This window comes from Meles meles, chromosome 8, assembly GCF_922984935.1.
Source record: "Meles meles chromosome 8, mMelMel3.1 paternal haplotype, whole genome shotgun sequence".
NCBI lineage: Eukaryota > Metazoa > Chordata > Mammalia > Carnivora > Mustelidae > Meles > Meles meles.
The window spans coordinates 11535636-11560463 of NC_060073.1; the positions used below are offsets into that span (position 1 = coordinate 11535636).

Sequence of the window (24828 nt, forward strand, 5' to 3'; positions counted from 1 at the left end):
TCTCTCCACGGGACCTCCTTCCCGCCGCTGAGACTAGGAAGCGGGACGCCAAATCTGTCCCCGCGCAGCCGCCGCGCCGGGCGCCGAGCGGGGCGGCCGCCCTCCCCGAGGCGCGCCTGTGCACGTTCCCACGCACGCTCCGGCGTACGGCGGCGGCCAGGGGTCGCGAGCCGGTGGAGGACCCGCGCGCGGAGGAGCCGGGGAGTCAGCGCTTCTTCCCTCCCTCCCCCACTCCCCTCCCCGTTCCCTCCCCCCCTCCCCAAGAATGTTCCGCTACGAGGTGAGCTCTTGCGACCGGAAGTGACCCCTCCCTCCCTCCGGCGCCCCCTTTCCTCTCTCACCCCCAGCGCGTCGGTCCCGCGCCCCTGGGGAAGGAGGGGGCTGGCGGCTGGACCCAGGGGACCCAGTAGAACGCTTGGGGCCTGGGGTCGCGGGTTTAATCCGAGGGCGGTGAGCCGGCTCCAGGGGGCGGGACTGTCCTATCAGTTGCCGCTGGGGAGAGTTGGCCTCTGTTTTGGGGTGGGGAGGGCCCGTTAAGTGCTGTAATCAGGCCATCCCCCACCCGCACCCCGGCAGGAGCCACGGAGGGCAGAGCGTTGCACCCATCCGCAGGCTCTTCTTGAGGGAGAGTCTCCCGGGAAAGCCTAGAGACGCGTTTCCCGCCCTGGACCCGGATCCACCTCCCCTCCAATTACACACACACCCGTGCGCACGGGCACCCAGCAGGTCAGGGGGGCCCGGACTTGCCCTTTACTAGGGCCCGAGACGGTTTACCAAAGAGGGCTCCGTGTTGGGAGGGGGCGTGTCCCGTCGAAGTTCCGGGCGAGGGGAACGAGACGTGGGTTTGGTGACCATCCCGGGAATGTAGCAATAGTCGAGAGTCCTGCCTCTGCCACTAACTCGCTGTTATGACCTTGAGCTACTCCTAGTCTCTGGACAGAAAGTTTCTAGACTTGTAGACTGAAAGGGCTGCTCTGGGTGATCCCGAAGAGTCTTTCTAATTTAAAAAAAGCAGTGATTTGGTTAAGTTGATCTTGGCGATTTGGAGGGGAGTGCCGCTGGAAGTTGCCTCTGCTGTGGAGGCTGTTGCATGCCTGTTTTGTGGAAGTTTGGAAGGGCTTAAGACGGGTAGAATGGCCTTTTGGCCTAACCTTGCCTTTGGGAAAGTCTATTTAAGAAGGTTGCCTGGCAAGGTGTATCACAGACCTGCTATTGATGTGTGGTATTGTGATTCTGAGTCTTTGAAAATTGGGGCCACAGGTACTTGATACTTGATAGGAATGGTTCAAGACCAAACTGACTTGATGTAAACGTGGAGAGAGATGATGAGATGCGGTAGGCAGAGTTTCCAAAAGAAGGGAACTTGAAAAATAAATCCGTTGAAAACTGAAAATGGTGTGGGGGTGGGGGGGTGAGAGATTTAAAATAGAACCGACCTAAATTGTTGTGGTGATAACTAGCATTGTTTAGCAAATCTACAACCTTTGCTTCATTTAATCCTTACAGCTCTCTAAGGTATTGTCCCTTTGTTGTCACTCTGAGGAAATGCAGAGCTAGAGACACACTAGGTACTTAGACGTGTTTAATGAGTTAACCAGAATATGACTTAGCCAAGTTTGTACCACACTTAGTTGGGTTTGAGATTTTAGCTTTCTGTCTCATCACCAGAGTTTGGGCCTACAGAAAACAGGAAGGGGGAAAATGAAGAGAAAGCTTTAAGAGGACATAATAAAATAGTTGAAATTTTGACATGAAAATGAGGAACATGATACTTTTGTTGAAAGATATACATAAAACTCAAAGTAATGATAAAGTGCATTTTGAGTTGTCATTACTATTCTAACCAGTGATGTCAAGAAAGTTGGGGGCCTAAGTTCTTGGTTGCATGAAGGAATACTGTTATTAGATTCTTGGTAGAGAAATGGAGTGTTTCAGAAAAGAGAAACTGAAAGAAGATACTGCCATTTTTCAATGTCAGGGAAATTGAAGGTAGAAAAAATAATGTTTACAAGAGGTCATAAGCTGTTCTGATGATTGGGAAGACAAAGTGAACATTTTTTTAAAAGATTTTATTTATTTATTTGAGAGAGAGGGAGAATGAGAGAGAAAGAGAGCATGAGAGGGAAGAGGTGGAGGAAGAAGCAGACTCCTTGCCAAGTAGGGAGCCGGATGTGGGACTCGATCCGGGGACTTCAGGATCGACTGCAGGATTGTGACCTGAGCCGAAGGCAGTTGCTTAACCAACTGAGCCACTCAGGTGCCCCAAAATGGACATTTTTAAAATGAAGGTGTAAACTTCATGAATAGCTAATATCTTTTCTCTTTTTTTAGTCTTTAGAGGATTGTCCTCTGGATGAAGATGAAGATGCATTTCAGGGCTTGGGAGAAGAAGATGAAGAGATTGATCAATTCAATGATGATACATTTGGGTCAGGTGCTGTTGGTAAGTGACATCTTTCTCTTTTAATGTCGTCTAGGTCTCTTGTTCTTCCAATGTTCTCTTTTGTAAGTGCTTTGTCTTAGTAGGAGTAACTACATTCACAAATTTAGCAAAATATTCTATTCTTGGTCTCAGAATAGTTCAGTCTTCCCTGGAAACATCTACCTCAATCCCTTGGGCCCCTTTTTTGCCTCATTTATATATAAAACCAGATGCTTTCTGAGCCCTGTGCCTTCTGGCTATATTATCCATAGCTCTAGGTTGATGCTCTAAGATATGCAAGTCGTTAGACAAGTAGACATTGTATAAAGATTTAAAATAATCCTTGAAGAAGGAAATTTTTATTTATGGAACATGTAACTTTTGGAAAATTAGTAGACTAAAAGAAAACTTGGCCTTGGGTGTGTATGTTTTAAGACTCAGTTAACCATTGGTGTATTGCATGACCCCGCTATTGCCTTACATAGTATCTTCAGTAAAATAAAAAACATTTTATTCTAAGAATTGTGGTGATAGGAAGTCTTCATAAGTTAGAAAAGTGCTTGCACAGATGAAAGTTTCCCATCCCTAGATATAGAATAAATACTTTAGGAGTTAGAAAGGGTAAACAAAGAGTCAGGCTAAACTTAACAGGCTCAGAGTTACAGTAATATAAATGGGAAACTTAGGCAACAGATTTATATGATAAAGTTTGAGAATTAGAGATCCTTGAATAAATATACTAATAAAATGTATTTCAAAAAAGAAGTAGGTAAGAGTTAATGCAAATATTTTTGCTTTAACTGTTGGTGTAGAAAAGTAGCAATAAGAATGTTTCTGTTGGGTTGTGTAAATCTGTGTGATTTCTTTGAAATCAGCATTTCTGTCTATGCAACAAATATTCAAAGTAGCAAGAGGAAATTTCACAATAGTGACTGATCTTAAGATGTTTAATATCAAAAACAAAAGGTTTTTAAGGTGTGAAAGTGGCTACTCATTTTGCAATGATGTGACCCACTTGAATTTATTAAAACTTAGACCAACTTGAATTAACTGGGAAAAATGAGAAAGCATAGTATTTTTAGTCAAAGTTTAAAAAATTCGGTAGAGATTAAAACTGCCACTCTGAGGAGCAGCAGGAGAACCACTAAAGGTAGAAGTGAGACTGATTACAAAAGGAAACCAAAGACCTTTTGGATCATAGCCATAGTTGAGGAGATGAGATCCTCCAAGAGGATGACATGATCTAAGATGCTGTGCTCTCTCCATGTAGATCACTGGGAAAGAGATGTTGACTAGAATTGCAAATGCAAGGAACTGATGTGAATTGCAAATTGTATTTGGAAGTTAGTTTAGTAATAACCTGTAGGATACAATAGAGGTTACAGACATTGTGTGCATGTTTCTAGAACTTCTTTTCTCTTAAAGTATTGTACTGAATGTTGTTTTTTTTTTAAGCAAATTCCTCAGGTTTAAATAAAGTTGGTGGGATTGATTTATAGATACTATTTTAAAATTAGACAGCATACTAAAATGTCCTCAGTTTTGAACCTGGGCAGAAGAGTAATAGTTTCATCTCTTCTCATTGACTTCCAGTGTGCTATGGACAGTCTTTTTCTGCTTCTGTGTTCCTCACAGGTTGGGGGAAATATTGCCTTAAAAGGATATTAGAGTGTACAGAACTGTATATGATAATATGGGAAAAAAGAAAAGTGCACACATGTTGAAAAAGCCCCTAGGGTTACACTTTAAAAGAACAGGTAACAAAAAGTAAAGGCAGTGAAATAGCATATGGTTAGCCCACTTTGTACCCTAGGGCGCAAGTGATTAAGAAAGACTTTTCTTGGTCAACAAAGCTTGTAATGGGGAAAAGATGTCCAAATATGAATCTTTATAATATACACTAATTATGAAGTTAAAATCTTAGGGAGAGAGAGAGCACATGTGTGCATATCAGTTGTGGAGGAGGGGCAGAGGGAGAGAGAATCTTAAGTAGTCTCCGTGCTCAACAGGGAACCCAGTACAGGGCTCGATCTCAGGACCCTGAGATCATGACCTGAGCCGAAATCAAGAGCTGGACACTTAACTGACTGAGCCACCCACGTGTCCCTCAAGTTAAAATCTTAATTCTTCCGGGGGCACTGGGCTGGCTCGGTTGGTTGTCTGACTTTGGCACAGGTTGTGATCTCAGGGTCCTGGGACCAAGCCCTGAGGCTGGCTCCCTGCTCAGTGGAGAGTCTGCTTGGTCTGCATGTCCTTCTTCCTCTACCCCCAAACTCCCCCCCACCCCCGACACTCATGCTCTCACATGCTTGTGCATGCTCCCTGTCAAAGAAAGTCTTTTTTTTTTAACTCAATTCTTCATAATACCTTGATATAAATATTGTACAGATTTATTTATTTTAAAAATGGCTAAGTCAGCCTGTGATTTGTTTAATGCACCGTACAGGTAGATACATAGCTGGTGTGAAGAATTTAAATCAGGAGGTAAAATGTCAGACCTTGGACATATGTTATGGTTTGATAGTTTTTAACTCAAAGAGTGAGTGTCTTGTTAGTAGTTATTTTAAGTCACTGGCTACTAATGCTCTGATGTCATCTTTCCTTAAGAAACTAGTCCTTGTCTTCTGCATGGAAAAATGTTTACATCATCTTAGAGCAGTAAATAGCCACAGTAACCTCAGCTCATTCTCTAAAAATAAAAGTTTACGCTTGCAGAGTGCTTATTATCTGCTAGGCACCATTCTGAATGTTTTATATTTATTATTAATCCTCACAAGAACCCTGTGAGGTAGGTACTGTTATTATCCTCATTTTAATAAATGAGATAGAAGACTATGAGAGAGGAAAAATAACTATAAATGCAATCAGGGTGAACTACCAGTTAGTTTAAACAGTCCTTGAGGAATCTCTGGGAATCTCCTGCCTCTGCTTGGAAGAGCCCCCATTCTTTCCACTTCCCTTCTATTGATAGCTGCTATAATCTTTAGGGACTTAGGTTGTCTTAAAATTAAATCACCTGTACTGCCTTTTCATGTGGTATTTATTCAGAATTATTCCTGAGATAGACAGTGGGGGGGGATGTTGGGGGCGGCGGGTTGGGCGTTGCCAGCGGTGGGTGGATTCAGTAACCAGTCACATCAGGGTAGAGATTAATTAGTTGAAGGAAAACAAAAACTTCTTTTTCTTCATTTTTCTGGTATACCTTTGTCTACCCTTTATTATTTTGACCATTGTGGATCAGGGTCAAGCTTTGTTATATCTGAGTAACTTTATTTTTAGGTCATTTGAAAAAGATCCGAGTGAAGTATCCTCTAATAGTAGGGGCTTGTGATCTCTTGACATTGCTTCACATGAGTTTTCACAAGAGCACGGAAAACCTAAAATGATAATGATGGGATTCTGTGGCTTAGATTCCTTTGCTTGCATCATTCAGACAGTAATAGTTAATTCACAACAGAGCCCTTCTCGCAGAATACGGCTATTTAACGAGTGTTTTTTTAAATTAAGGACAAACTGTTCATCTTTAGTAGACTCTGACAAACTGAGTAAGCATGAGTATGGGAGGTGGTGAATGAAGACAACACAAGTTTAAGAATCCTTCTGCATTAGAGCAATCCACTAACAAATTAACTCTTTTTTTGTTTAAGTTTTTTTTTATTTATTTGACAGAGAGATCACAAGTAGGCAGAGAGGCAGGCAGAGAGAGAGAGGAGGAAGCAGGCTCCCTGCCGAGCAGACAGCCTGATGGCGGACTCGATCCCGGGACCCTGAGATCATGACCCGAGCCAAAGGCAGAGGCTCAACCCACTGAGCCACCCGGGCACCCACAAATTAACTTCTTAAATTGGGGAAATAAATGTTTTAAAAAATCCCCTCATTCAGGATTATAGAGTCCCCATTTTTTGGCATCACTGAATTAGAAAAATTACAAAAAACAATCTGTCCTTTAAAACGTACTCAGCTTACTCTTCCTTAGCAAAGATGACACAAATATTAATGTCAACATTGATTTTTTTTTAATTTACATTTAATTAGCCAACATAGAGTACATCATGAGTTTTTGATGTAATGGTCAGTGATTCATTAGTTGCCTATAATACCCAGTACAATTGATTTTTAATAACACTAATCTTTAAGAATATTTTTCCAGATAACTGATAATTTAAATTAATGCTGTCGTTTTCTTCTAAAGTGAATTTTTTTCTTTACCACAAGTGGTACATTGAAATATACCACAGTGCCCAAAGACTAGACAGTGATTCCGATCATACCAAATTATACATCTGGAAGTCTACCTTCCCTTGTGTTTTGGATCACTAGTTTTATGTGATATATTGTTCTGAAACAAAAATCATGAATTTTAAAAGGGACTTAAGCTACTTAATAAATATTTGCCTAAGATGTTAAGATATATTACAGTATTAAACATTACATTGAAAATTTGCAAATAATCCAAGTTTCCATCAGTAAGGGATAAGTTTAATTAGTTTATCAATAGAACAGAATCTTAAACAGCATTAAGAAGAATGAGGTAATGTTAACAGTAGTTACATGCAAGTGTATATACATGAAAAGTGTCCAAGATGTATTGCTTAAATAAAAAGAAACAAGTTGAACTTTATAGTTTGCATTTTGAAAAACTTAGCATACCTGTAGAATTCTGGGGAACTTTGTAAGTTGTATATTTGTGTGATGTTTAAATTTTTAATTAATATGATTTTCTTTGTAAGCAGGAAAAAAATATTAACAAGATGTACATGAGCACCTCAGAAAATTGTCAATAAATCTAAAGAATTTTTTTTTTAAGTGGCTTCCATTTATTATAACCTTGTTGTATACCAGACATCTTTCTCTTTTCTTGTTATGGTGCCTCCAGTTCTTCTTTCTTCTTTTTTTAATGAGGTATATAGAAAAATTATGTGAGAAGGATTGCTATCGAGGACACTTGCAGAAAGAATTCTGTGTTTTTATGTTAGTTATAAAGAGAATTATCAGGGCACCTGGGTGGCACAGTCGATTAAGGGTCTGCCTTCGGCTCAGGTCACGATCCTGGGGTCCAAACCATCCAGTCCAGCCTTGGGCTCCTTGGTCAGTGGGAAGTCTGCTTCTCCCTCTGCCTCAGCCCCTGCTTATGTGTGCTGCTTGAGCAGTGCTGTCTCTCTGACAAATAAATAAATAAAATCTTTAAAAGAGAGAGAGAGAAAAAATTTTTAAAAATTAAGAGAGAGAAGAATGATCTGTTACCGTTTTCTGTTGAATTTTATAAGGCGTAAAGAACGAACTAAGAATAAAATATATACAGATACATTGGGTTTTTGTGGCGTTTGAAAGTCTTGCATGTTTAGATGAGGTGAAGGTAACATTAAAATGAAAAGACTATTTAGGGAATGTTTCCATGAGGAGGAAAAGGTATCTGAATTTGAAGGCCGAAAGGGGAAAAACATTGAGTGGAACTTTTGCAGTGGAAGCAGAATGGAGGAGTGAGATGGAGGAGCACTGGAATGACAGAGTGGTGGAAATAAGGTCTGGTTCTAGAGAAGCTGACAGAGGGTTGTGAAGATTTTTACCTGTGCTGTAGCAGGACTCCAGAGTAATGCTGCGTCGGCATACAGAGTGAGAACAAGTTAGTGCTAGAGCTACAGACCGAATAGGAGTGTGCAGGAATAGCGAGGGCATTGTCAACATGGAAGAGGACTGGACCCAGCTGCGGGTCGCCACCACCTTTGCCCTGGCGTTGCTGCAGTAGCCCCATGGCAGGCCTCCATGCCTCCTGTGTTTCTGCTCCTTTTCCCGCCCACCCCTCACATCCCGAATCTGTTCTCAGTACAGCAGCCAGACTGTTTGTTTCAGAAAGGCCATATCAAAACCTCCAGTGGCCCCCCCATTTCAATCAGTGACGCAAAGGCCCAGAAGGAGCTCCCTCCTACTACCTACTTGGCCTCACTCTTTTTTCCTGCTCTTCCTCTTTGATCGTTCCAATCCAGACACAGTCCTAGTTGACTCTCAAAATCATCCCTTTCTACGGACTGGCCCTCAATGTGGAACACTCTTCTCCCAGATAATCCACATGGCTAACTATCTAACCCGTGAATCTTTGCTCAGATGTCATCCTCGCAATGAGATGTACCTCTATCCATCCCATTTAAAGTTTTCAACCTGCTTTTCCTCCACATACCTATATAGTATTTCATCTTGTACAGTAAGTTACTTATTTGTTATGTTTATTATCTATTACTTGTCTCTTCCCTGCTTGAAGTAAAGTTGCAGGAGACCAGGGATCTTTTTGTCTTTTGTACACTGATCTATCCCATGTGCCTAAAACATTAACACATAATAGGTGCTCAACAAATATTAATTGAATGAAATTAGTGGATTTAAGAGCTCGTAAAGAAGATGGCAGGTATAATCTAAAAGAACATGTATGCTAAAGCAGTGGGTTTTAACTTCCCTTTTTGCCTGACAATGTCATAGAATCTCAAACCTAGGGATGCCTGAGTGGCTCATCAGTTAAGTGTCTGCCTTTGGCTCAGGTCATGATCCCAAGGCCCTGGATCAGAGTCCCTCCTTGCTTCTTGCTCAGTGGGGAGTCTGCTTCTCCCTCTGTCTGCCACTCCCCCTGCTTGTGCACTCACATGTGCACGGTCTCTCTGATAAATAAGTAAAATCTTAAAAAAAAAAAAAAATCTCAAAACCAGTGAGTTGTTGTGTAAATACCTATCACCAGCTTAGAAACTGTTTCCAGAATACAGTTTGGATGCCATTGGTAATGTATTAAGCTGTCCCTCTAAGTGCTTGAATTTTATTCCTGGTAGTACGTTATTAGTCCTTAATAGTGAAAAAGCCCACTTTCCTATGACCCTTAGTTTAAATCTTACTTTGTTTCTCTCAAGTGGAAATTTACTATCTTCTGAAGTTAGAATTGTTCATTTGGTTAACAGAAGAATTTCATCCAACTTTTAGTCTCAGTATAAACTATGTTTCTTATGATTTTCTTATAGATGATGATTGGCAGGAAGCACATGAGCGCCTGGCTGAATTGGAAGAGAAGCTGCCAGTGGCAGTTAATGAGCAAACAGGCAACGGAGAAAGGGATGAGATGGACTTGTTGGGTGACCATGAAGAGAATCTGGCAGAAAGGCTCAGTAAGATGGTGATTGAAAATGAGCTAGAAGATCCAGCTATCATGAGGGCAGTGCAGACCAGGCCAGTTCTGCAAGTGAGTAAGTTACTCTGATCTGAGAACTATAGCCGACTAGTAATTAAGGTGAAGTACTGAGCTGTGTCATTTTGTTTCATCTGCTACCCTGAGAAACTTGCATATACCATAGAAAATTGTTGATATAATTCCTGATCATAGCAGGTGAAGGGGGAATCAGGTGTCTTCTGGAGCACTATAATTTTGTCCTCTCAAGCAGTTGAGACTCTCTCGGAGCCTTGTTCACCGAAAGCAGTTAGCGCATCCAGAAACCTCTCACTACTCCAGACTTTGTGTATGTGTTTCCTTTTTTGTAGCCCCAACCAGGAAGTCTGAATTCCAGCATCTGGGATGGGTCTGAAGTTCTGAGGCGAATCCGAGGGCCACTGCTTACTCAGGTATGAAACATTTTCTCCTTGTACAAATTCCTTGTATCCGAAAACTCCTGTCTTGACCTTTTCCTTACTGAAGCAATGTGTTGATGTATATCATTTGCTGTTACTATGTTGATTACTTAACCTCCTCATAGCTATACCTGTTGATTGTACATTTATTTACTCAGCCTTCATGCAGTGCTCGTTTGTGCTTTATTTTGAAAGGTTGAAAGGGAGCCATTAGATTCGAATTTGTTAGCTTATAATTCAAATTGCTTAAGTCATTTCTAGGCAGAACCATAGGAATGAAGAACAGGTCAGTGTCTACCAGTGGTTGGAGGTTTTAGGAGGGGTTTTCTGCTAAGGGACACTGCAACAGGAGTTCAGGGAGTGACAGAACTGCTCTGTTCTTGATCGTGGCAGTAGATCCATGATATGTATTTATCAAAATTCAGAGGGCACCAAAGAGAGGGAATGTTACTGGATATGAAATAAAATTTAAAAATAATTTCTCAAGATGCTTTGGCATCTGTACAGATTATTAACATTTGTTATGGACTAATTTTCTCCTTTTTTTTTTTTTTAACTGTTTCGTCAATTAGGAAATGCCTACAGTATCTGTATTAGAATATGCCCTGCCTCAGAGGCCCCCGCAGGGTCCAGAAGACGATCGAGACCTTTCTGAGCGTGCATTACCACGGCGGTCAACATCACCTATCATTGGGAGTCCTCCTGTTAGAGCCGTCCCCATAGGCACCCCACCTAAGCAGATGGCTGTACCCAGCTTCAACCAACAGGTACCTCTCATTAACAGGCACTCAGCCCAGGATATTGGGAATCTGGGCAAAATTATTTGGGAAGTTGGCGATGCTGGGAGGAGGGTGGAAGTTTTGGGTAGGCATTAGATTAGAAAGAGAAATAGCGAATTAGAGGAGAAGTTAGTACAAATAAGAGACACATTCCCTAATGCCCTTTTCTGGTGCTGCTCCTGTTGCTGCTGCCTTTTAATTGGGGGAGAAAAAGGGTAGTGAACCACATTTAGTGTATATATCCTTTTCAAAGTGTTTTGCTGGCTGCCCACAACATTGGCAGAGAGGTAACTGAAAGCTGGGGGGAGTGGGAACACACAGCATTGTCCACATCCCTTTTTACCTTTAAGATATCCCTGCTTTCCCTAGAGCCTGTGCAGTCCTGTTCCATAGACTTTCCTCCACCTGAAACCAGCAGCTGAAAAGGAAGGCCAATTTGGAAGGTATGGGGGGAGGGTGGTGTTGGTATGGCCCTAGTTAGGCTCAGTATTCTATAAAATGGTGGAGTCCCAATGTATCACAAAAGAGCTGAGCATGGCGGCCATATCACAGGGGCTTCAGAATAGGACTTAGTTAATCCTCCAGCTTTCTTATCATTCCTTCTCCCTCACTGCTACCAAAATAATATCCTCTTACAGAGAATTTGCAAGTCAGAATATCTGTTGGTACCTCCCTCAGATAGCATGGAAGGGTGGGGATAACTGGAGAATTAGCTAAATCTTCCTCAGTTACAAGTGGCACATTGCTTGGTGTTTACGAGAGGAAGTGACCAAAGGTTCTTACGTGAACCCATAGCTGTAGCAATTTGCTTAGAAGTAGGGCTTTGTATTGAGTTCTGTGTCTCTATCAGTACTCGAGGGGAGGGAGAGTAGGTGGAGGAAAAACTGACTTCATTGAGTGTAGTTGTGTATATGTTTGTCCTGATAGATCCTGTGTCCGAAGCCTGTCCATGTCCGGCCCCCGATGCCACCACGTTACCCTGCTCCCTATGGTGAGAGGATGTCTCCAAACCAGCTCTGCAGTGTCCCGGTATGTGCCTTCACAACCTAGTGAAAACGTGCAGCATATGGTTTCTGATCCCCATTAGTATATAGAGGTCTCCTAAATTAGGTGCGCTTTTTATAGTCTCCATACTTGAATTTCTGGATGTTCTGGTCCCCAAGTCAGAAGACATGGTTCATCATGTTCAGTTGTTTCATACCTGAGCTTTTTTTTTAATCTTTAAGAATTCACACCCTGCATGGTCATCTGGTTTCCTGCTATTTCAGTCCCTCATGCTACTGCCTCCTTCTTCAGGTTACATGATCATAGTGCTTCCTGATGTCTGGCATTGCTCTCTTTCATATTCCTTCCATAGACAGCTTTTTTATATCCAAGTGTTTTATATCCAAGTTTATTCTGCATTCCTACTAAATTCCTTTATATCGATTTACAGGTTTCACAGAATGTGTATAATTTTTTGTCTCTTTTTTTTTCCCCTAGAACTCTTCCCTGCTTGGTCACCCTTTCCCTCCTAGTGTTCCTCCTGTTCTCAGCCCCCTCCAGAGAGCACAGCTTCTTGGAGGAGCACAGGTAAGCCTGTGATGAGCCCAACCCATGAGGAGCTCTCTTGGCTTTCCTAACATTCATAGGTAATACCTCTCTTTGCTGTTAATCAGTCTCTACTGCCTCTTATCTTGTTCCTTCACTTTTTCAAACAAAGTTATTGATGGAAACAGTATTCACTTTTCTGTGGATAAAAGCAAGAGGCTTGCTGATTCACTAAATCTGAGATCTTGTCCCTCTTTCTAGCTACCGCCTGGACGGATGTCTCCCAGCCAGTTTGCACGGGTCCCTGGATTTGTTGGTAGTCCGCTTGCTGCCATGAATCCCAAGTTGCTGCAAGGGCGAGTAGGGCAGGTGCTTCCCCCAGCACCTGGCTTCCGTGCCTTCTTTAGTGCTGCGCCCCCTGCCGCTCCGCCGCCTCCGCAGCAGCACTCCCCCGGCCCAGGGCCTCACCTGCAAAACCTAAGGTGTGCGAACTAATGCCACTCTTTACCAGTCAGTTGCCCAAGGCTCTTTATCAGTGAGGCTTCCATGTCTGCAAGGGATGTGCTTTGAGATGTTATTGGATTGTCTTCTTGTCAGACACAAAAGTGTTTGACAGTCTCCAGGCATTCTTATGAATTAACATTTTCCTAAAGTCACGTGCTTCCTGTGTAATTGGCATATTGCTAATCACCCCTTTTATTTCTTCTAACAGTTCTTAGGTCTCACTTTATAACCATTTTATAAACATCCACATGCACAAAGTGCTTATTATTTAACAAGAATTACCAAATGCTAAGGACCAGAGATGTAGATGCTGAGAAGTCAGCTCATCTCAGTGCTAGCCAAGTTGCTCACTTCTAATCTGGTTTTATAATAGGGGTTCAAGTTTCCGCTTCTAGTGAGATTGTATTTTATTACATGTCATATAGTATCAGGATTCCTCAGAGAAACAGAACCAGTGAAGTATTTGCATATATATACATATACATATGTATATATGCACATACATTTTTCTTTATATAATGAAAAGATTTATTTTAAGAAATGGCTAAGGAAATCCATAAAGCAGGCCAGAAAAGTGGAAATTCAGATGAGAGTTGAACTTGCATTCTTGAGTCTGAAATTTGTAGGTTAGGCTGGCAGGTTGGAAACTCACGCAGCACTTCTGTGTTTCAGGCTTGAGGCAGAATTGCTTTGTGTCTGGGAAATAGCAGGTTTTTGCTCTTAGTGCCTTCAACTGGTTGGGTGAGGCCCACCCACATTTTCAAGTCCTCTTTTTCCTTATTTCTTAATAAGAATATCTAGACTGGTGTTTGACCAAACAAATGGGCACCATAGCCTATGGCCAAGTTGACACAAAGTGACTATCACACATAGATTTTCAGTGTGATTCCCAAATAGTTGAAACTAAACACATTAAATCTTTTGAGACTTCTGTTTACAGTGAAGAGGAAGAAGAAAATAGTTAGACTGCTTCCCTGCGAATTCACTCAAATTTTATGGTCCTCTTCTTAGGAGTTGAGAATTAGTCTTTGTAGAAGACAAATTAGTCTTTGTAGAAGTAAAGGTACTGCAGTCTTCCTTCTGAAAGATCTGAGGATAGATTTGAATATTCCCTTGAGTGCACTGTGTGAGGTTAGCCTATATTGACAACATTCTCTAAAACTTCAGATCACAGAACAACAGAATTAAAAACCTTTCCCTTTTTTTTTCTTAGATCTCAGGCCCCAATGTTTAGACCAGATACAACTCACCTCCATCCACAGCACCGTCGGCTCTTGCATCAGAGACAGCAGCAGAACAGAAAGTAAGGACTCATCCTGCTCCTTGGTGGTTTCTTAATTCAGTTTTTTATTTTGACAGTGTAACATGGTGCTACTTATTTAGATTACTTTTTAAGTAAATTTAATTAGTACTAAGTTTATTTTACTGGTAAAGAAGATCATATGTGCTATCATTTTATGCTTTTGATACACTAGTTTTATTTATTTATTTATTTTTTCATTTTTGGTGGGGGGAAAAGAGAATCTTAAGCAGGCTCCACACCCAGGACAAAGCCCCAGAAAGAGCTCAATCTCACAACTCTGAGATCATGACATGAGCCAAAGTCAAGAGTCAGACACTTAAACAATTGAGCCACGCAAGTGCCTTGATACCCTGGGTTTAAATGACAAGATTTTTTATCAACTAATTTTTAGGATTCTATAAATCTGTTTATCATACATCAGAAATATAATTTAGATCTGATTTTTAAGTCATTTTTATACTCTTAACTACCTTTGTTTATCACCTCAGCTCAGAGGTGACTTTGAAATATAATGGCTAGGTTTGTATTTCTCCGTCACTCCGTTTTTGCCTGTAATCTAATCTTTATTTAACAGATATAAATAATGTACTTATGTGTGCAGCCTTGGCTGCATATCAGGCACTGTGGTAGGTTTGGGGGACTGAAAGAAGAATGAGGTATGTCAAAGCCCTGCCTTCATGGGGTTGACATTCTATAATTGTTCGTAAACCGAAAATAAGAAAATTAAACATAACTTTGAGGTTTCTTAAACCTTCAGTTTTATGGTTCTTTGTGTGTAATTCCTTCTCACTTTCAAAGAAGCTGTAGAATATTTTTTGCAGGGGAAGAGCAACATAGGCTCTTAAAATAAGACACAAAAAGTGCAAACCATAAAGGAAAAGATTAATACATTTGACTGTGTTAAAATATGAAACTTCTCGTGCCTGAAGTTAACAATATGGTTTTATGTATTTGAGAATTTCTCAAGAGGGGGGTTCTCATTTATATAAAGTGTTATTACCACCAAAAAAACCCAAAAAACCAATGGGAGATACAGGAATTCTAGTGGGTGTTGAATATATCTATTATCTTATGTGTGGTGATGGTAAAGCAAGTGTTTGCATGTCCAGACTTATAAAATTGTACGCATTAAATGTGCACAGTTCTTTGTATGTCAGTTACACCTCAGTAAAGCTGATACGACTTTGCTTATATGTGGAGTTTAAGAAGCAAAACAAAAGAACAAAGGAAAAAAGAGTCAAAAATTCTTCAACTATAGAGAACAAACAGATGGTGACCAGAGAGCAGGGAGGGTGGGGGATGGGTGAAAAGGTGATGGGGATTAAGAGTACAATTACCATGATAAGCACCAAGTAACATTTAAAACCATTGAACCATTATATTGTACACCTTAAGCTCAGAGGAAAAAAAAAAAAAAGATTTCAGTCTTGCTTATAATCAGGAAAATACGGATTAAAATTAGATAGCTATTTTACATCATCAGACAAGTGAAATTTGAAATGTGTCAACACTCATTATTGGCAAGAATATTGGTTAGTCTCAGCCTCTTGCAAGAGAATTTGGCAGTAAATAATAAGGTTGAAAACATGGATACACCACATGCTAGCGGTTCTTTTTGGTATATACTTGGCTATGCTGTCAACACAGATAAATGTGAGGAGCGTAACATTGAATAAGAAGCAAGGGGCAGGGGCACCTGGGTGGCTCAGTGGGTTAAGGCCTCTGCTTTCCGCTCAGGTCATGATCGCAGGGTCCTGGGATCGAGCCCCACATCGGGCTCTCTGCCCAGCAGAGAGCCTGCTTCCTTTCCTCTCTCTCTGTCTGCCTCTCTGCCTACTTGTGATCTCTCTGTCAAATAAATAAATAAAATCTTAAAAAAAAAAAAAAAAAAAAGAAGCAAGGGGCAGACTTAACATGTCTAGTAGCATTTATGTAAAAGTTAAAGGCACACAGAATAATACCGTATAATATTTAAAGATGGATACATGAGTCATGAGTCTTAAAAACATTGCAGGGAGGGGTGCCTGAGTGGCTCAGATGGTTAAGCATCTGACTCTTGGTTTTGGCTCAGGTCATGGTCCCCAGTTGTGAGATCAAGCCCCACATCAGTATCCATACTCAGTGTGGAGACTGCTTGAGTTTCTCTCTCCCTCCCTCTGCCCTCCTACATGCACATGGGCACAGAATGTCTCTCTTTCTCTCAAATAAAATCTTCAAAAAAAAATAAAAAACATTTTAGGGGGAGTGCATACAAAGTCAGGATAGTGGTTCCTCTGGGAAGGAAGGGAGGCAGGAACCCAGGATCCAGACAGGGTGCAAAAGGGCCTTAACTAAATACAACAGTATGTTGCTTTAATACTACTGTTTGAAACCCTAAGGCAAATTGGGGCAACTAAATTTTTTTCTTTTTTTTCCCACTAAGTCTGGGTGGTGGATAGATGAATGTTTATTGTGGCCTTTTCTCTATATTTGAAGTATTTCATTATTTTTCTGCAAGTTAAAAAAATAGACTGTGAGTCAAATTGGCCTGCGTTCACATCTCTTTGGCCTCGGTTTGCTGTCTTCAGTGGAGAAAATAAAACCGCCTACCTCTTAGGGTTGTTGCAGGACCTACACAGAAGTCCGTGGGTGAGAGAGCGCAGCACAGGTGATCAGGCACTCAGATCTCCGGGTTCTTTCTTTCAGTGTGCATCGCATCGCTCTTTGTTCTCCGACGCGATTAAGATTCAGTTCTTTTCACTTTGGTAACGAAAGCAAAGTGGAATCTTTTTTTAACTGACCAGGCTTGCTCCTGTGTTGTTACAAGACCTAATGAGTACTGCGACTTGGAGTGAATGTGCCCCTGTGTTTGTTTTCAGTCAGCATCGCAGTCTCAATGGTGCTGGAGACAGAGGAAGTCACCGGAGCAGTCATCAAGACCATCTCCGAAAGGATCCCTATGCCAATCTCATGCTGCAGCGAGAGAAGGATTGGGTCTCTAAAATCCAGATGATGCAGCTGCAAAGCACTGATCCCTACCTGGACGATTTCTATTACCAGGTAGATGACCCTTCAGTCCCTTACTCTGGAGAGGCACTCAGGGAGATACTGGTAGACTTACATACTGCCAGAATCTGCTTTCGATGTAGTTTTCAATTGGGTAAGAATTGACTAAGCAAATTCTGTCCTCTTCTGAAGCTGGAGAGCCTCTCACTGTTCACTAGAAGGTTTCTATGTTTGCCTCTTATTCTTTACAGAGGCTCTTGGGCCAATGTTTTGAAATCTCTTTGGCATCAATAATCTGGTTTTCTCCGTTAAACATATTGGCAGTCTAACTTTAAAGATATTTCCATTGATGTTGGGCTTTTCTGTAGGCTGGGATTTTTTGAGAAGTAAATATCTGGCAGTCTAGCAAAAATTAAAGATCGATGCATATGTAGAGTCCCAGTTGTTGCTGCCGCCAGGATAATCATGTATGATTAAGAGCAGACGTACTCTGGGTTTGTGTTGCAACTGAAATCATCTTCACGTGGTAGAATTACTTTGAAAAACTGGAGAAACTGTCAGCTGCTGAAGAAGTACAAGGCGAAGGCCCGAAAAAGGAGCGCACCAAACTCATTACCCCACAGGTGGCCAAACTGGAGCATGCGTATAAGCCAGGTAAGGTCCTTATTCCTAGGCCCACAATAAAAGAAATTCAACCTGTTGCCCTTAAGATAAATAGAAATAGCTGTGGAGACGACTGGATACAGACGTCCAAAGCTCATTTGTAAGGACTATTGTCCTTAAATGCAGAGGTCTGCCTTTATTGCGTGGAATGAAGGGTTAGTAGATGGACTTGTAAATCCTTCACTGCTTGGGATTCCTTAACTTCTAATTTTTTTTTTAAGATTTTTATTTATTTATTTGGCAGAGAGAGACACAGCGAGAGAGGGAACACAAGCAGGGGAAATGGGAGAGGGAGAAGCAGGCTCCCTGCTCTGCAGGGAGCCTGATACGGGGCTTGATCCCAGGACCCAGGGATCATGACCCGAGCTGAAGGCAGACGCTTAACAACTGAGCCACCCAGGTGCCCTGAGATTCCTTAACTTTTTAAAATGTGTTAAATTTCTAGTATCCCTATAATAAAGGGGAAGTACTTTCAGATTTTTATTACCATTGCAACCAAAAAATGGGAAAAGAATAGATTTGGGTAAGAGATCACTTTAGATACATAGATTTCTGTACTGAACCATTAGACTGTGAGGAAAGAATATAGACCATAGAGGTCTTAGAAAGCTGCCTGCCTATACTGCTGAGTTACTTGTTGAAAATGTTTTGTCCTTACAGTGCAGTTTGAGGGCTCTTTGGGAAAGCTTACAGTCTCCAGTGTGAATAACCCCCGAAAAATGATCGATGCCGTTGTGACATCTCGGAGTGAGGATGATGTAAGTGTTAGCACAACTGTGTGTTCAAGAAACTCTGGGTTGTCTAGTGCCTAGGGGTCACTGTGGGTGGGAATCAGGCACAACGGAGTTGTTCGTCGTGTGACTGGGAGTTTCCCCACCACGTGTCCTGGCATTCTGGTTTCCTACAGGTGGGCTGAGGTGCTCACACGTTCCTCTCCAAGGCAGCCAGGCTAGATTTGGGATGGCAGGAGTCTTTAAACTAGGTAACCGGCTGTAAACAGCACTGGGTTATTCATTCCAGTTTCAAAAACTACCGTTTTCTGTGTGTTTTAAGACTTTCCTGTGATTATCTGCATCTTTATTGCATTCTATAATTACCTTTTGCCCACCTGTAAATTCAGTTTAATAGTCTGTTTGGGTTAATTCAGTCTGTTCTATAACCTTTGTCCAGTTAGTGTTGGTTTAGATTACTAACTTTCAAAGAGTTAAGATTTTTTTCACAGTGTTGTCACAAATGGAAGTACATATGCATACTTAGAAAGTTATTTTTAACAGAGGTGAAGAATTCACACTGAGTAGTCTTGTCTTTTTTTTTTTTTTTTTTTTAGGAGACAAAAGAAAAACAGGTTCGGGACAAGAGACGAAAAACCCTTGTCATAATTGAGAAAGTAAGTTTAGAATTTGTTGCTGTAGTTAGTTTCAAATAAGGAACTGTCCTATAGATGTGGTACGCAAGAAGTGGAAAAGTGAGCAGTCGGTGTTCTGTGAATATGTTCTTCTTACGTGTCTGTTATGTACCAGAGCACACTAGAAAAGAGTGTGCTGTGCCTCACCTCCGGCCTCATGGAAAGAACACTGCAATTGCAGTGAGAAGTCTTGGGTCTTTTTCCAGGCTTGGTCAGTTAACCGCTAAGTGTTTGGGAGCAGGTCACCTTTCTTAGAAAATGAGAATAAAAATTACATTGTTCCACCTGTGAATTAATTGAGTTAATTAGGTCAGTTCACAGGTATTTACTGGATATCCCCTGGATGCTGGACACTGTGCTGGGTGCAAAGAAAAATGTGGTACTCTGTAGGCAGTTCGTTTGTAAAGTGTAAATACTGTGTGTCTAGGCCATAGGTGTGGTGAGGAAGAGCATGGAGTATGGAACCAGTCTGCAAATCACGTTTTCTGCATTTCTAACTGAGTCTGTGACTTGAGGAAAGCTGCTTAACCTTTCTGTGCTGTCCTCATTTTCTTCGTCTTCAGCAGTGGAGATGATAGCATCATCTCTTTCTCACTGGGTTGTGGAGAGTGTCTGGTGAATGAGTATAAGCGTAGTGCCTAGAACAGTACCTGGCACCCAGGAGTAAAATTACTACTGTGTTTATAAATAGAAGGCATCTCTTGAAGCAGCAATGCAGATCGTTTCTGTTATAATGCTATTCTTGCTCCTGGAAGGTTTGCAGAGGGTGTAATCATCACTGTCCTCACCTCCTGGGTTAGTGGTCAGGAGGGACAACAAACAGGAATTCTTTAAGTCTTTCATTGTGTTTTTCTGGATTCAAAAGAGCACCTTTTTCCTCTGTCTTACTACAGTTCGTTTTCACTCTTTTGTCTTTACCTGGTGGTCTTAAACTGTGAAATCGTTTATCAAATACTCCGATCCTGACCCAGCGTGCTGTGGCCTGCTTTGTGTCTCACTTAGACCTATAGTTTACTCCTGGATGTGGAGGATTATGAAAGGCGGTATCTCCTAAGTCTAGAAGAAGAACGACCTGCCCTGGCGGATGAAAGAAAGCACAAAATTTGTAGCATGTATGACAACTTAAGGGGGAAATTGCCTGGACAAGAGAGGTAAGAATTGTACACTTGGAGGGACACGTGAGACCAGCTGGACTCCTTACTTGGCTGACATGAGCTTTCCACATTTCTGTCTTTTGGATATCTTCCTTACCATCCCAGGAAGCTCAGAGTCTGTCCTTCCAGCCTAACTCAAATGCCGCATCATATAAAGCATTTCATAATCCTTCCCAGCCAGGAAAACAATCTCTTTATTCCGGATTCATTTATTTGATACCTACCTATTTACTATCTGTGAGGGACGATCCTGGGCACTGGAGACACAGTGGGAGCATGATTTGGTGTCTGCGTTTGAGCCTATAGGTTGTACTTGCTTTGTGCTTTATTCCAGCCTGTTCAGCCTTTTAATCTTCATGTAGTCTCTTCTACTAAGTTGGAAAGTACAGACATTTATACTTTCTTGGAATTTCCATACAATGCTTATACACTATTGTAGCCAATCAGTCTCCCAGTGGGGACTAAGCTCCTTAATGTATCCTTTTATCTGTATCTGTCATCTGTCCCACCCAGGATCTTGCAAACAGTAAATGTTCTATAAACCCCAGGTGTTTACTTGATGAATGCAAGAGGGCTCTGTCCCGAAAACTCCCTTTCCTTTGCCCATGCAAAAGAATTGGTGATTCTTCTAAGCCAGGACACATACAAACCAGAACATAAGAATAAACCCCTTCTTTTCAACACACCATTTCTGGAGTCAGGTTGACAAGCAACTGGTTGAATAAATGTGGGCTCTCCATAGCTGGGGATGTTTTGGGGCCATCAAATCAACATAGTTGAAGTATATCTATTGAGATGGAAAATTGTCTTAAGAAGTTGTCCGGTGAAAAAAGCCAAGTACAAAGCCATGTGAATTCTCTGGACTCTTTTTTTGTTGGTTTGTTTTTGTTTTAATGAAAAAAAATACATAGTGAGTGAGCACGCAGATCTAACAAAGGTTCTTAAAAATGGTAGCAATAGGAGCACCTGGGTGGCTCATTCAGTATCTGCCTTCAGCTCAGGTCATTTGGGATCGAGTCCCACATCAGGCTCTCTGCTCCATGGGGAGCCTGCTTCTCCTCTCCCTCTGCCGCTCTCCCTGCTTATGCTCTCTTGTTCTTTCTCTGTCATACAAATAAATTTTTGAAAAATGATAACAGTATAAAACTAATTCTGAAATGATTGTTTTTATATTCTTTTTGCTTATGTATGTTTTCAGATTTTGCTGTATCAACCATGTTGTTTGTCTAGTTACATAGAACTTAAATGAACATCTGTAGTTTGAACAAGTCTATTTAAATAATGTACGTTTGTGAAGACGATTTTCTTACATTTACGAAACTTAAAAAATGACTTATTGTTTGGTAGAGAGTTGGAAAAGTAATTCCCGTTATTTTGTAGCACAGGTCATCATAGGGTGAAAATAAGCACAGCATGTTCATTAACATGTAAGAGGAGAAAAAGGATGTGTTAAATAGTTCTTGCTGACCTAAGTAAGCATTTCCTTCCCCTGCAGGCCAAGTGATGACCACTTTGTACAGATCATGTGTATCCGAAAAGGGAAGAGAATGGTTGCCCGTATTCTTCCTTTCCTCTCCACAGAGCAAGCAGCTGACATTCTCATGACAACAGCCAGGAATCTCCCTTTCCTTATCAAGAAGGATGCACAAGATGAGGTGATCCCCCATGTGGGACTTCTTTCCTTTGGGTCTTCATAGTTGATAAGGTTTCTAGAATCCATATTTCATTCCCTCCCCTCTTCCTGTTTGTGGTGTTTTGTCTAACCTTCAGCAGTAGGATTTGACTGTTTAAAGCAAAACTCTACTCTAGGACTATACTTTTAATCCCATTTTAACGACCAAGTTCCTAAACTGAGGAAAGCAGTAATCCCATAGTATTTGTCATAGTCATGAAGCTGTGTTGTGTATCAGAATTTCTTGGGAGGCAGATAATTCAGCCCTACTCCAAACATTCTGAATCAGAATTTACAGAGGAAAGGTCAGGGCTTCTGTACCTGTAAGAGAATCCCCAGCTGAATCTGATGCTTACTAAAACTTAGAGATGTATGGTCTTGGTTACTTTGCTGGATGTAAAGTATTCACTGGGCTGTTGTCAGGAGCTTAACATTTAGCTGCAGATTTTAGTTGAATGATGTGCCAAAGGAATCAAGTCAGTGCTCGTAAATAACGTTTATCGTGATCTAAACTAGGCTGGACATGATTTTCAAGTTTACTCTTGGTAAAAACTGCTCTCTACTTACCCTTGTCCCAACACTTGAAAGATTAGCGCTATTTAGAATCATTCTAGAAGTTCAGAGCAAGCAACTGAAAAGGTTAGTACAACAGGTAGTTACTACTCAGTGTGAGGTTCAGAATGTTGGAACTTATGAGAGTGAGCCTCTCACAATAAATGATGCTTAATCAATAACCAGCTGGTGATGATCCACAGAAAACACGATGCCAGGATACCGTGTAGGTGGTATGGCATGAAGGTTGAAAATTACTCCTTCTGAAATCATAGTGAGTTGAAAAAGTCCTTTGAAATTGTAGCACTGGCAGAAGAAATTAATACAAAGTTGAGGCCTCATGTGGAAAAGTGAAGTGGGATGAGACATATGTTTCTTAAAGATCTTTAAGAAGGAAAAATGTGTTGGAAGAAAGTTTAAGGATTTGAGGTTTATCCTAGGAAATGGAAGCCAGACAAAAACCAGCAGCTTCCTTACAGCATATAGATTATTGTAGGTCATGGGGTGAACGCTCAGTCCTAGAGGAACTCATCAGTGGAAATAAGTTTGGGAAAGCTTTATTTATTCAGTAAATATTTATTAAATATTTATTACATGTCTGTGTACCAGGCGCTATTTTGGGTCTTAAAAATATAGCGTGTAGGGCTAGGAGCTTGGAATTCAAAGACACCTGCCTTAGTGGAAGGGCCTGGTAGTGAGGAAAACTTGGTTAATTATAAGGGTGGAGTTTCTACCTATGTGTTAAAGAGTAATAGAGCACATCTCTGAATACCATTTCTTGAAGCAATAACTAGTTGCACGTCTGAGGCATAAGTTACACAAGGTAATCCTGGAATATCTTGTGCCAGAAAGTAAGGAAGCTAAAAGATTACTAGGGGTCTCACATGAAAGATGCACAGACAAAGCTAAAGGGACTCCTGCTAAAGGGATCCAATCCAAAAATTGGATCATTTGCTTCAGAAAGAAAAATTACAGCAGTGGATTGAAATATATCAAATATTTTTAATTTAATGATAACCAAAAAATATTTAATCACCTTCAGAGATTGCTAGGCCAGCAACTCATTATTCTGAAAATGGGTAAATAGGGAAAAGACTCCAACATTTATCCTGCCTTTTCATTACAACTAAATACCATGGTAACCAGAAAGTTGGTAATAGAAGGTTCTTCCTAGAAGAGTTTCAGCTAATAAATGCAAAAGAAATGATAAAATTAGAAAATCTCCAATTTACAGTACCTAATGGAAAAGCAGTCAGTCGGTCAGTCTGGACAGCCGTCCTTATGGTATAAAAGGCATCAGGTTAAAGGTGAATGGGGAACTTTATGGTGGTTGAGGCAGCAAAGGATCACCATCTAAGAAGGGGGACAACCAGACAGTGTGTGCTTCTTGACATAATGCAGGAGTGAGCACACAGATCTGTCCGCGAAGTTTTTTTACCCTTTAAATTTTATCAAACCTGATTCTAACCATCAGTTTTTATTGGAAAGACAGAGGATAGTAGAACCTGTTAAGTGACACCACAGAGGTGCAGTTAGCCAAATCCAAACTGTGGAACGTCAGCAACAAATAGCATGAGGAAAGAAGATAGGCAGTGGGCAAGGGACCAGTTCACAGATTTTGAAAGCCTTACCAGCCAGATGCTATGTGTGGGTCCTATTGGAATCATGATTAGAATAAATCAGTTGCTAAAAGATCTTTTTGAGACAACTGGAAAAAATGAATATGGAGGAGATATTAGGTGATACGGAGGAATGGCTGTTAATTTTGTTAAGTGAGAGAATTTATTAGAAATACAAGCTGAAGTATTTATGGATGAAAGGATAGGATATACAGGAGGGACAGATTTAATTTTAATAAGATTGGTAGAATGTGGATGATTTAATTATTGAAGCTGGGTAATGGGTACGCAGACTTCATTATACTCTTATGTATGATTAAAACTGCTTTTGTTGTTAAAGCTTTGTTTAGGGTGGTAGATCACTAAAAGTATACTCTCCATCTCTGAATGCCATCTGAAGTAAAAGCAGATGTCACTTTTTATACCGTGGGCACTGAGTACTGGAAGCACCTTGATTTCCTTTCCTGTGTTAGAGCCTAGTTAACACTGGTAGCGCTGTGTTTTAACCTTCCGGTCTGGGCCTCGTGACGAAAAGGACTGAATGACTCGCAGCCCAGAATTCAACAGCCTTGGATTCTGGTTCTCACTACTAGCTATGGAACTCTGAATGCTGAGCATCTGCTCGCTTAGCTTGCCTAATA

At 41.1% G+C, this 24828-nt stretch overlaps 1 protein-coding gene across 1 annotated transcript in view; it reads left to right on the top strand.

Annotated features, from left to right (window-relative positions):
* PATL1 (PAT1 homolog 1, processing body mRNA decay factor) overlaps positions 1–24828 on the top strand; it is a 30013-nt gene continuing 5185 nt past the window's right edge. Inside the window, exons 1-15 of the mRNA XM_046016864.1 lie at positions 1–280; positions 2332–2443; positions 9421–9638; positions 9935–10015; positions 10594–10788; positions 11728–11829; positions 12283–12372; positions 12592–12812; positions 14048–14137; positions 16996–17176; positions 17653–17776; positions 18446–18543; positions 19113–19172; positions 20193–20341; positions 21840–21999. Of these exons, the coding sequence (XP_045872820.1) occupies positions 266–280; positions 2332–2443; positions 9421–9638; positions 9935–10015; positions 10594–10788; positions 11728–11829; positions 12283–12372; positions 12592–12812; positions 14048–14137; positions 16996–17176; positions 17653–17776; positions 18446–18543; positions 19113–19172; positions 20193–20341; positions 21840–21999 (1896 nt within the window). The 5' untranslated portion in view covers positions 1–265. The remainder of the gene's footprint in view (positions 281–2331; positions 2444–9420; positions 9639–9934; positions 10016–10593; positions 10789–11727; positions 11830–12282; positions 12373–12591; positions 12813–14047; positions 14138–16995; positions 17177–17652; positions 17777–18445; positions 18544–19112; positions 19173–20192; positions 20342–21839; positions 22000–24828) is intronic.